At 57.0% G+C, this 10,610-nt stretch overlaps 1 protein-coding gene across 1 annotated transcript in view; it reads left to right on the top strand.

The window, feature by feature from the left end:
* The first annotated feature begins 545 nt into the window (after positions 1–545).
* Positions 546–10,610, top strand: part of JAG1 (jagged canonical Notch ligand 1) — a 35,517-nt gene continuing 25,452 nt past the window's right edge. The window contains exons 1-3 of the mRNA XM_027976474.3: positions 546–1,145; positions 1,577–1,882; positions 10,411–10,462. Of these exons, the coding sequence (XP_027832275.1) occupies positions 1,065–1,145; positions 1,577–1,882; positions 10,411–10,462 (439 nt within the window). The 5' untranslated portion in view covers positions 546–1,064. The remainder of the gene's footprint in view (positions 1,146–1,576; positions 1,883–10,410; positions 10,463–10,610) is intronic.

The following is a 10,610-nucleotide window of genomic DNA, read 5'->3' as shown; positions in this document are numbered from 1 at the left end:
CCTCGCCTCTGCGGCCAGCCCGGCTCCCGGAAAGTTTTCCCAAGTTCCCAGCAGCGCCGGCCCAGGTCGCCTCCGCGGGGCGAGCAGCCGGCGGCCCGCGCGCCAGCCCCGCCGCCGCCAGCCGCGCGCTCCGGGCGACGCACTCGCTCGCTCTCGGGGAGCGGGCCCGGCGCCTGGGGCGAAGCCGCAGCTGACGCAGGCGGCTCGGAAGGCGGAAGCCGCCCCGCTCCGACCGCTCCGCAGCGCCGCGGCGCCTACACCCCGACGTGCAGCCCGCGGCTCACTGCCCAGAGCGCCCGAGGGGGCGGTCTGCGCGGGGCCCGCGCGCCCCCGAGCAACCGAGCCTTCACGTCCCCTCGCGCTCCGCCCGCTCCCGCCAGGCCCGAACGCCCGCAGGTAGGGGGGTCTCCACCGGCACCAAGCACCCGCGCCGCCCCGCGCGTCGCGGAGCCCCCGGGCCCTTCCCCGTTCCCCCCAGCGCCGGGGGCGTGGCGCTGGTGGGCACGCCCCTCATGAATATGAACGGGCGCATGCGCCGGCCCCGCGCGCTGGGTAGAGGTGGCCAGCCCGGGCCGCGGCTCCCAGACCGGCTCCCTGAGTCCCTCTCCGAGAGCCGGGCGGGCGGGCACGCGTCATTGTGCTACCTGCGGCTGGTCCGCGAGCTGGGCTCTGGCTTTTTTTTTTTCTTCCTCCCCTCCCTCCCTCCTCTTCAAGCAGCTGATCCGAAAGGGAATAAAAGGCTGCGCATAATCATAATAATAAAAGAAGAGGAGCTCGAGAGAAGGAAAGAAAGCCAGGAGGTGGAAGAGGAGGGGGAGCGCCTCAAAGAAGCCGTCAGAATAATAAAAGGAGGCCGGGCTCTTTGCCTTCTGGAACGGGCCGCTCTTGAAAGGGCTTTTGAAAAGTGGTGTTGTTTTCCAGTCGTGCATGCTCCAATCGGCGGAGTATATTAGAGCCGGGACGCGGCGGCCGCAGGGGCAGCGGCGACGGCAGCACCGGCGGCAGCACCAGCGCGAGCAGCAGCGGCGGCGGCGGCCCGAGTGCCCGCGGCGCGCAGCGCAGCGATGCGGTCCCCACGGACGCGCGGCCGGCCCGGGCGCCCCCTGAGCCTCCTGCTCGCCCTGCTCTGCGCCCTGCGAGCCAAGGTAGGAGCCCGCCGGGCCTCCCTCCCCGGCCCGCCCTCTCCTTCCCCTCGCGGCTCTCCTGGACGCCTGCGGTTGAGCGTCTGGAGCGGGCTTCGGAGCCCGGGGCTCCGGCTCCCGCCTGGGCCCCTACGCCCGGTAGGCTGCCCCTGGACCAGGGGGACCCCCGGGCTCCCAAATGTACCCTCCAGGCTAGGCAGAACGCGCGTTCGCGCTGCTCCTGTTCCCAGGGGACCGTCGTGTCGGATTGTTCCCACACTCGAGCCTCTTAAGCCCGGGAATCGCGTTGAGTCCTTGCACCCAGTTTTGCAAAATGAGTTTCACTTGGCGGGCGCCAAGGGCTCGTCGGGGAGGGCGGGGAGGGAGTAGCCGCTTCCACCCTCGAAGAAAACAACTTTCCCCTGCGCTGACCTCTCTCCCTCCCTCGCCGGCAGGTGTGCGGGGCCTCCGGGCAGTTCGAGCTGGAGATCCTATCTATGGAGAACGTGAACGGGGAGCTTCAGAACGGGAACTGCTGCGGCGGCTCCCGGAACCCGGGGGACCGCAAGTGCTCCCGCGACGAGTGTGACACGTACTTCAAAGTGTGCCTCAAGGAGTACCAGTCGCGCGTCACGGCCGGGGGGCCGTGCAGCTTCGGCTCGGGGTCCACGCCTGTCATCGGGGGCAACACCTTCGACCTCAAAGCCAGTCGCGGCAACGGACGCAACCGCATCGTGCTGCCTTTCAGTTTCGCCTGGCCGGTGAGTGGCGGCCGGGCCGGGGGTCGGACCCGCGGGCCGAGCTCTGCTTTCTCTTGCGAGAGGAGAGGGATTTAAAGGGCCTTGGCTGGAAACTCGGCGCCGGCCCGGGGCGTCGATGGGGATAGTGGTGGTCAGGGAGCCGGGGCTCTGTGCTAGATCTTGGCAGGCCCCAGCCCGGACGCTTTTTGCTCCGTGCATTAAAAAAAAAAAAAAAAAAAAGTGGAAAGTGGGGCTCGAGAGGGTATTGTCGGGCAAGGCTCCCGGGAGGGCCGGTTGAAACTTGCAACTTGGAGGCCCCAGAGTAACCGCCCGAGCCAGGGGTCATTATGGATGATCTTTGCTCAACCAATTAAACCTGATGCGCTGTGGAGGGCGGCTGGGCACAATTCTGGCCTCCGAACGCCGTCCAATTGGCACCCTCCCGTTTCCCGTGAGCAGCCCGGAGGGCGGGCGTGTCCTTCCTGGAGGGTGTGGGGAGCCCGCTTCCCGCTGCTCCCCGGGAGATTTCGGTGCGTGCGGGGGCGCGCTCCGGACCGGGTTAGGGCCCGGGGGGGCCGGCGCCGCGGGCTGGCCGGGCTCTCGCCCGCGCCGCGGGCCCGGGAGCCTCCGCCCCCTGCTGTTCCCTTCCTGCCCTCGCCCCCGCGCGGCGTAGCTCTGGTGGCCTCACTTCCAGCGGTTCCCGGGCTCTGGAACAGCTGTGTTTGCAAACTTCCCCGGGAAGGGCGGGGGTGCGCCCTCGTCCGGCAGGCGCGCGGCCCCCGTGAACATTTGGGGGGCGCGCAGAAGCCTAGAACGGGCGGCCCGCCTGAGGCAGGCCCTGCGGGAGCAAATACACAGACCCCCGGCTCCAGAGCCGCTCCAGGCCCGAGCCGGGCAGGCAGACCCTGCTGCGGGGCTCCGGCAGAATCCCGAGATGGGAGGAAGGAGACGAGCGCGGTCGCAGCAGAAAGTGGAGGGGGACGTGTGTGTGCCCTCTGGCCCACTCCCGCCGCCCGGGAGGCGTGACTCTGTGCCAGGACTGGGGCTCGCCGGCCCTGCGCTGGGCGGGCGGGCGGTGAGAGGGGGCTCTCGGTAACCCGCTGGGTCCTCTTAGCCACGTGCTCGGACGGGGCGCGCTCTGCCGCCTCCTACCGCGGGCTGGGGCTGGGATCCTGACTGTGGGAGGAGGGAGGGGGCTGGCCTCGGAGTGTGTGGGAAGCCCCGGCGGCTCTCGAGGCCCGCGCTGACTGGAGCTGGCACTACAAAGTGCCCTCTGCCTGTCTGAGATAAGACAGTTATCAGAAACGTGCCATTAAAGGGGGCTTATAAACCCCTGTGGTTTGTGGGATTCTGTGAGAACGGAGGACTGGGCCTGTTGCGGGATTTCACTTTTACAAAGAGTGTTTATCTTGTTTGTTAATCCCCTATTAGGGAGAACTCTGAGCTAAAGAGGTTGGCCACGTTTTAATCTGGCTGGACCCAAGTTTACTGTGAGGACTGATGGCCCTCGCCCTTGAACGTGTGTTTGGAGTTAGGGGGAAGGGGCCCGCAGGTGGCTCCACCGCCGGCAGGATCCGTGTGGAGCCCCTCGCTTTTCACAAGACCATAAAAGGAATCCTATTAGTGATGTGGGAAAGCTGCAGGGCTGGCTGAGGCTCCTCGTGGGGAGCAGGGTCAGAGAACCAGCTGGGATGAGCACGGGGAGGCTTGCTCCCCAGGCTGGCTGGGGAGGCTGACCCAGAAGGTGTGTCTGTCTCCTTTTGACATTTGGCAGTGAGCCCTAGATGGGAACGAGCGGAAGTGGTGTATGAGGGCAGGGAGCCGATTGATTCGCTGGTGCTCTTCTGTGGTTTCCAGGCCCCACGGGTCACCAACCATGAAATAGACTCTTGGCTTTTCTCGAATGGGGAAGACAGCTGGGGCTGCAGTGCGAGTGTGGTTCTTTTGAAGCTGGGCCAAATGCCTGTGTCCCTCATAAACACGTCCCCACCCCATCACCCCCAGAAGGGCTGCTGTGCCGTGTAAGCCTGACTTCCCACGGGAGTGTGGACTTGGGGTGTACCATGTTGTTTGCTGCAGTGTGGCTGGAGAAACCCTAACGTCTGTAATGTGCAAGAATGAGTGTTAACTGAAGTGAAAGCACTTAGGTAGCTGGATAAATATCGAAGTAGATTGCGCAGCTTCATTTCAGCTTGCCAATTAAATATTAATGAGTGTGTCTATTTAAAGGGGCTATCTTGAATAGGTGATAGCTGAATTGGGTACAGAATTCAAGGAGGATATGGTTTTTTAAAACAAACACCTTGAACTTCCAGGCCCCAAAGCTTCTAACCCTTAGGCAGCCGCAGTTACCATCTGCATGGGTCCTCCCAGGTTTGCTGAAAGTGGTAGAGAGGTGGTTCAGAGTGCAGAGAAGAAGGTCACTTTAGATGGTGGTATAATTCACGTCTTTTGTTTGGAATTATGACCCAAATCAAACAACTGCTCATGGTCTGGAATGGGAGAAGAGGAAATGATTCGGTCAGATGTGAAATAGAATCCACAGTGCCCTTGTGAGAAGGTCTGTGGTGTGGGCCTGCCCTCTAGACAGTATCTGATTATGTCCCACTTGGGTCCACTGCCCCAGCCTGGTGGTGGTTTTCTTCCATGGCTTCTAATTACCCTAGCAGTGCTGCTGGAAGGGGCTTGACTTGAAGCACTGAGGCTGATTTATGATCCTCCAATCAGGGGACCCAGTGATAAGACCATACATTATCAAAGGTAATTGGGCTCAACGGGAAAAGATTGGGGAATAACCATTTAGAAATCACTGAAATGGGTAAGTTGCACTTTCCAAAATTAGTACTAAATCCCAGGAGTGCCTGCTCATTAAAAATACATTAGTGTAATTAGCACTATCCAGCCTGAAAAGCTTTTTAGGAACCCCAGTTCGCTCTCCTGATGCTTTGCTGGCCTTAGAGTGAAGTGAATCTGGAGAAACTTTGTCAGAAGTAGTTCAGGCACCTCACCTCTCAGCCTCTTATTTAAATGCCATTGACACTGGGTAATTCAGATGCTATAAGGTTAGTTACAGACTGCAACCGACATGCCTTTGCCTTTTATGCTGTCCTTCCGGGTCCCTGGGACTTCACTTGTAAATTCCCTGGTAAAGAATCTGCCTGCAATTCGGGAGACCTGGGTTCGATCCCTGGGTCGGGAAGATCCCCTGGCGAAGGGAAAGGCTACCCACTCTAGTATTCTGGCTTAGAGAATTCCATGGACTGTATCGTCCATGGGGTCTCATAGAGTCAGACATGACTGAATGACTCTCACTTTCCCGGTCCCTGGGTAGCCAGTGGAGGGATGGGGTTCTCACTGGACCTGGCCCCTTTCTGCAGTCAGAATGTGCCACCCAGGTGATCAGCGTGTGTGCACACAGACAGCTCACGTGCGTACATGCTCATAGCAAGGACTTTCTGTGTGTGGGGAAAACACCCTTTGCCCTAAAACACCTCCCTCATACTAAAGCGATGAAATGATATGTCTGCATTGCAAAACCTGGCTGGGGAGAAAATGGAGCTGTGCTCACTTGGTGCTGTGGGTCTGCAGAGTGGCTGCCCCCCACGTGGACTCCTGTGCAAGGTACTAGGTTTCTCATAGTTTTTTCCTCTGCCAGGTGTAGTAGCCTTGGCGTGTTCTTCTCCTTGTTGTCTTGTTTCTTAGCAACTTATTCAAATCTCCAGTACGTACATGAGTTTGCAACCCACCAATTCCACACCCATCATTCTACAGGGACTTCAAACATTTCTCAAGACTGGTAGAGCTTTTGGCATGCAGGCACTTAGGGAAGTTGGGTGGGTGAGGAGGAGGGGCAGCAGCCCCTTACAAAGCACGCAGCCTCCGAGAAAGCCAGCCATCTGAACACTGCCTAAAATCTGTAGAGCAAACGGTTGTAACGGACCTTTGGATGGAAGGCATGTGAAAAGTTTAGCATGGAGGGAAAATGTTATTCATGAAAAAATGAAGCCAAGGCAACAAAGAGTCTTCATGTCCTGATCTGAAAACAGGAATACAGAGGCCTGGGCTAGATTTGGAGCAGCCGCTGGCCCATTGTAGGAGGGCCAGAACCTGGTTCTAGTGCCAAGAGTTCAAGAGTAGTTACCGTGTAAGAATACATAATCTCTGGACATGCATACAATTAGCATGGTAATCTATAAGGCAAATATTCCTGAGAATTCCCCTTGGTAAACTTCTAGAGACACGTTTCTACCCTCTCTGCCGAGGCGAGGTGCCAAGCTGCTCCAGTCTAAATACGTTAAAAAAAAAAATGTTAGACCCAAACACAGCTAACCTAGTTTTCAACTTTAGGAAGATGTTTTTAATAGTGCACATGGAAAGTGATGATTCTTGGGTTTTCTAGGGGAGGAGGAGTAGGCCTCTGGGTTCCGAAATGTCCTGCTTCTATCTGGTGGCGGGGGGCGGGGAGTTGCTGGGGGGTGGTTCGGTGGGGGGGGGGGCGCTAAGTGCCTGTGTTGTGACTCCCATGCTGGTCTCTGATCCCTCCCCCGTGGCCCTTGATTTTATGGCACCAAAGACATTTGTCTCTGGTGCAGTGTGTGTGCAGGGAGGCAGTTCCGCAGCGTGGGTCCCAGTGGTTAAAAGTGGTACATAAATAGTCAAACGTCCAGGGTCCTCTACCAGCTCAGCCCAGCCTCTCTGCACTTTTGGTAAATGAGTAGAAAGGCATCTTGTTCAGGCTTGCTCTGTGTGAACCGGACGGTTGTGCTTGGCTGGCTTCTCGGTATTCTATCTATTAACCTCGCCACCCTTTTGTAACTGGTGCATTTAATTATCAGTGGGATGCTTTTCAGACAGGTAGGGGTAACGATGGGAAAGGGGGTGGGGGCATCTCATTGAGAGTCTTCAATCTGGATCCGAGCTTTGGGGCCCCGCTTGCTGAGTCTTTGAGGTGGGGTTTCATGAGAAAATCACCCTTTGTAACCAGATCAGACTCTATTGAAATGTCAAGCCCTGCAGACTAAATTGCTTTCTATGACTGAGGTTTCAGCTGTCCGCCATGGGGTGGCTGTCCCTGCTGTGTGCCTCACTTTGCCCAAACCCCGCCACACACGTGAGTTGTCGGGGTGAGCACGTGTGTACCCACACATGGCATTTCTGGAGCCTTTATGTAATATGTTTGTGCCTGGAATATATTCTACTCTGGCCACCCAGACGCAGGCAGGACAATAGTGTGGCCGGATTGACTGAAACGAGGATTACAGGGAATAATGCTGCCGCCTCACAAATAGTGCAGATACAGGGCCAGCCACAGGATGCGACCGTCGAGTCAGCAGAGCCCAGGGCCCCAGCCTGACCGGGGTGATGACTGCATACAATGGCCCCCCGGGCACACTGGGCACTCCCAGGGTGTGCCCCTGCCGCCCGCCGGGGCCTCTGGACGTTGCATGCATGCCATTTGCAGGGTGGGTTTTCTGTGTCCGTCAGCTTGGCAGGAGGGGAAACAGCCACTTCTCAGAGCTTGGTTTGGCTGCCACTGTTGCCAGGAAAAGGAAGCTCCCAGCTGTCAGCACAATCACCCTTGTTTCTCACATCCCCCCTTCTTAATGTGGCAGTTAAGTGCTTGCCACTCTGCCCAGTGCCAAGGTAACCCCCGCAGGCGGGATGGGTGTGGAACCCGGGCCTCCCGCAGCCCAGGTGCCAGGGGCAGGGGCAGGCACAGGAGCGCTTTGAGGCCAGGACCCTCCTCGAAGTAGAATCCCAGGACATCCTCTCCAAAGGGCCTTCTGAAAGCTGACCATTGTGCCTTCCTGCTGCACAGAATGGAGACCCACCTCCCAGGTTGCCAGGTTCCCTGGAGCTGGGGAGGGGCAGAGCCACTCACTCGGTGAGCCCAAACTGAAGGCCTGATCCTGCCCATCCCTCCTGCTTTGCCCCCTGGCTGTTCTTCTGGAAAAAAAGGAAAAATAGATGAATGCCAGGTAGCTTTATATAAGAATCCTGTTCTCATAGCTTGAAACCAAGAAAAATCCAGGTGTGTGCAGTTTTCTTTTGTGTTTCTTTGGGGGTGGGGGTGTTTGTATGAACTTATCAGTAAGTTGGAACACCTGCCAGTCATCTCACCTGCCCCCCGTGCCACGCTGTGAGGAGGGACCTGGGACTCTGCCTCCCTTGGGGTTAGGTTGGCAGCGGCCATTTGGGTGTGAATGATTGTAGCAGAATGCCAGTTTGGGACCTGGTACCTGGCCTTGACGGCATAAAGTGCGCATGCATGGTCTGGACCCTGGAGTTTGGATGTACCTTCTGGGATGCACAGAGGTTAAACGTGGGCCTGGGAAAAGTTAAAGCTCTCTGGCAACTAATAATCATTGCCAAATGATCTCGATTGCTGATCTATAGTGTGGGGACGGAGTGGGGGGCGAGAGTGCCTAATAGGGGCCTCCAAAGGATTCTTTGCCTTGAAGGTTGGGTGGGGAGGAGTCCTCCTGCCCCAGGAGGTGAGTCCTAGAACTGTGGTCCCTGCTCTGAAGCCTGGGAGTGAGATGGTCCAAGATGGCTAATGCTGCAGCCCCCAGCCCACCTCTGTCACCTAGAAGGCGGTTCGTGGGAAGACCCAGATGCGGGCCCTCCTTCCCTTCGAGGCGGGGCGTGTTGGCTAGCGGCTTCTGAGGTCTCCTAGTTCTGGGAGGATGAGTCTGAAGGCAGCCTGGCCTCCTAGGACCTAATGTGAAAACGATGCCACCCCCTCCCTTGAGCATTAAGCAGTCGCTGCTGTCACGCCAGCTGATCCCAGAGGCCCTTCCTTGCGTGGGGCTCGTGGGCATCACGTGTTTAGTGCTGGTGCAAGTCTGTCAGAACGCCGCGTGTTGGTGCGTTTAATCAGAGGATAAATTGCAGCGGTATGTGCAAGCGGTGGGTGGGTCTCGTTGTGACTGGGAAGTGAAGGGCTTCGCTATCCAGCATCAGCCCCACATGTGGCCTTGTTTGGACGGGGCTCGCATCTCAGTCCCTAGAGAAACTTTACTTCTTGCTGTTCTCAGGGAGGGGTCCTGTAATTTCTAGGGAATCGTAGGAAACGTAGAGGCAGTAAATAAGGTGTGACTTTTGCTAATAAAATATCAACAATGACAGCAGTGAATTTGGACCTCTGGCCGGTCGCAGGAGAGGGCTGGGCATATGCCCCGACTTGCCTGGTTCTGCTTGCTTCTCAGAGCATTTTCCCACAGTTATCAGTGAACGAAATGGAATCCTACTCTGCTTTGAGTATGAAACATATTTCGGCTGAATTCCAAGGCAGGGTCTATCACAAGATATTTTTATATTCAAAGACCTGCTGGGTCGCTGTGTGAGCAGTAAGCTTGCCTTGAGTTGTGAATGAAGCTTCTTTTTTAAAAAAAATTTCTTCCTCCCCCCTTCAGTTTTTGCCTTCACCTTGTACTTACCTTCTTGTGGCACAGTACTGTTTGATCGATATACGCTGCTCTTCCCAGCATACTGGTGTTGGATAGTGAAAGGCAGGGGGTGGGCATAGAAACGTTCACGGGCCCTTCCTCCCCATCCCACCCACTCCTGGACATATTTCCCATCACGAAGACAGCAGACGCTTTCTTGAAAGCCTGGTGTTTTGTGAGACTGACCTCATCCTAAGTTACAAATGAAGATTTGAGTAAAAGCGGGAATTTGCTAATGGCTTGGATTTTGGGGGGAGAGGTGGAATTCTGAGATAAGCTGAAAGATAAAAGGTGCCTTCAGTAGAATGGCTGGCATCCCGCCAGTGTCCAGGGAATTTGTTTGGTTAGTGGACTCTGATTATTCCTGGAATGTGAGATCTTATTGACAGATAAGTTTATCAATAAATATAACCATAGAGTGCAGCTCTTTCTTCCTTTTATACTTTCTTTCCTATCATCTACCAGCACCCCCGCCCCCAGCAATGTGTACCCCTAAGTTAGGTTACTGCCTTTGTCTTCAGAGTCTCTTTGCACCTACCCACCCCTCCTGCTTCCTAGAGTCACCTGATACTTGTGGGAGCTGAGATGGTCTCACACAGACAGGGCTTTCAAAGGGGTTCTGGAAAGGAAAGGGGGCCCCCCAGGGGCCTCCCCAGCAAGGCCTGGAGAGAAACAGCAGCCCGCAGCCCCCCTCAGTGGACGAGCACCCCCACTCCCCAGCCCGGATACCTGGGCGGCTTAGCTGAGAGTCAGGTCTTTGTGCAGCTTGCTCAGGCGTCAGGCTCAGGGGCTGGGAAGTTTGGGGAAACCACCCGCGAGTATGCACAAATTGGGAGGTGGCATTTCCCGCTTGGAACTTGGGGCTACCTGCCTGCGGACGACTGGGAGCGCTGTGTCTTCTGTCAACTTGAGGTGGGCGCTGGGGGTGCATGGGGAGCTGGTCTGGGTCTGAACACCCAGGACCTCGCTTCACGGCAAAGATAGGTCCTGTCTTGGCGCACGGTTTTATTTGGCAGAGCGTGCAGGCAGGCCGAGAAAAGCTGACCTTTGTGAGCTGACCCCGGTTTCTGAATACTGAGCTGTTCTTTATCTGTGTTTCAGAGGTCCTACACTTTGCTTGTGGAGGCGTGGGATTCCAGCAATGACACTGTCCGTAAGTATCGAACCACGGGCTCAGGCTGCGAGTCTGGAAGCGCACAGCGGGTCCCTGGGCCTGTCGGAGCTCTTCTGTACCCACCCACCCCCCCCCCCACCCTGAACCTCTCCACGGAACCTTTTTCCATCCCTTCCCCTAGAATGTT

The sequence above is a fragment of the Ovis aries genome, chromosome 13 (assembly GCF_016772045.2).
Source record: "Ovis aries strain OAR_USU_Benz2616 breed Rambouillet chromosome 13, ARS-UI_Ramb_v3.0, whole genome shotgun sequence".
Classification (NCBI taxonomy): Eukaryota; Metazoa; Chordata; class Mammalia; order Artiodactyla; family Bovidae; genus Ovis; species Ovis aries.
The sequence above is the reverse complement of the archived record's forward strand: the minus strand, read 5'-3'. Positions and strand labels throughout refer to the sequence as shown.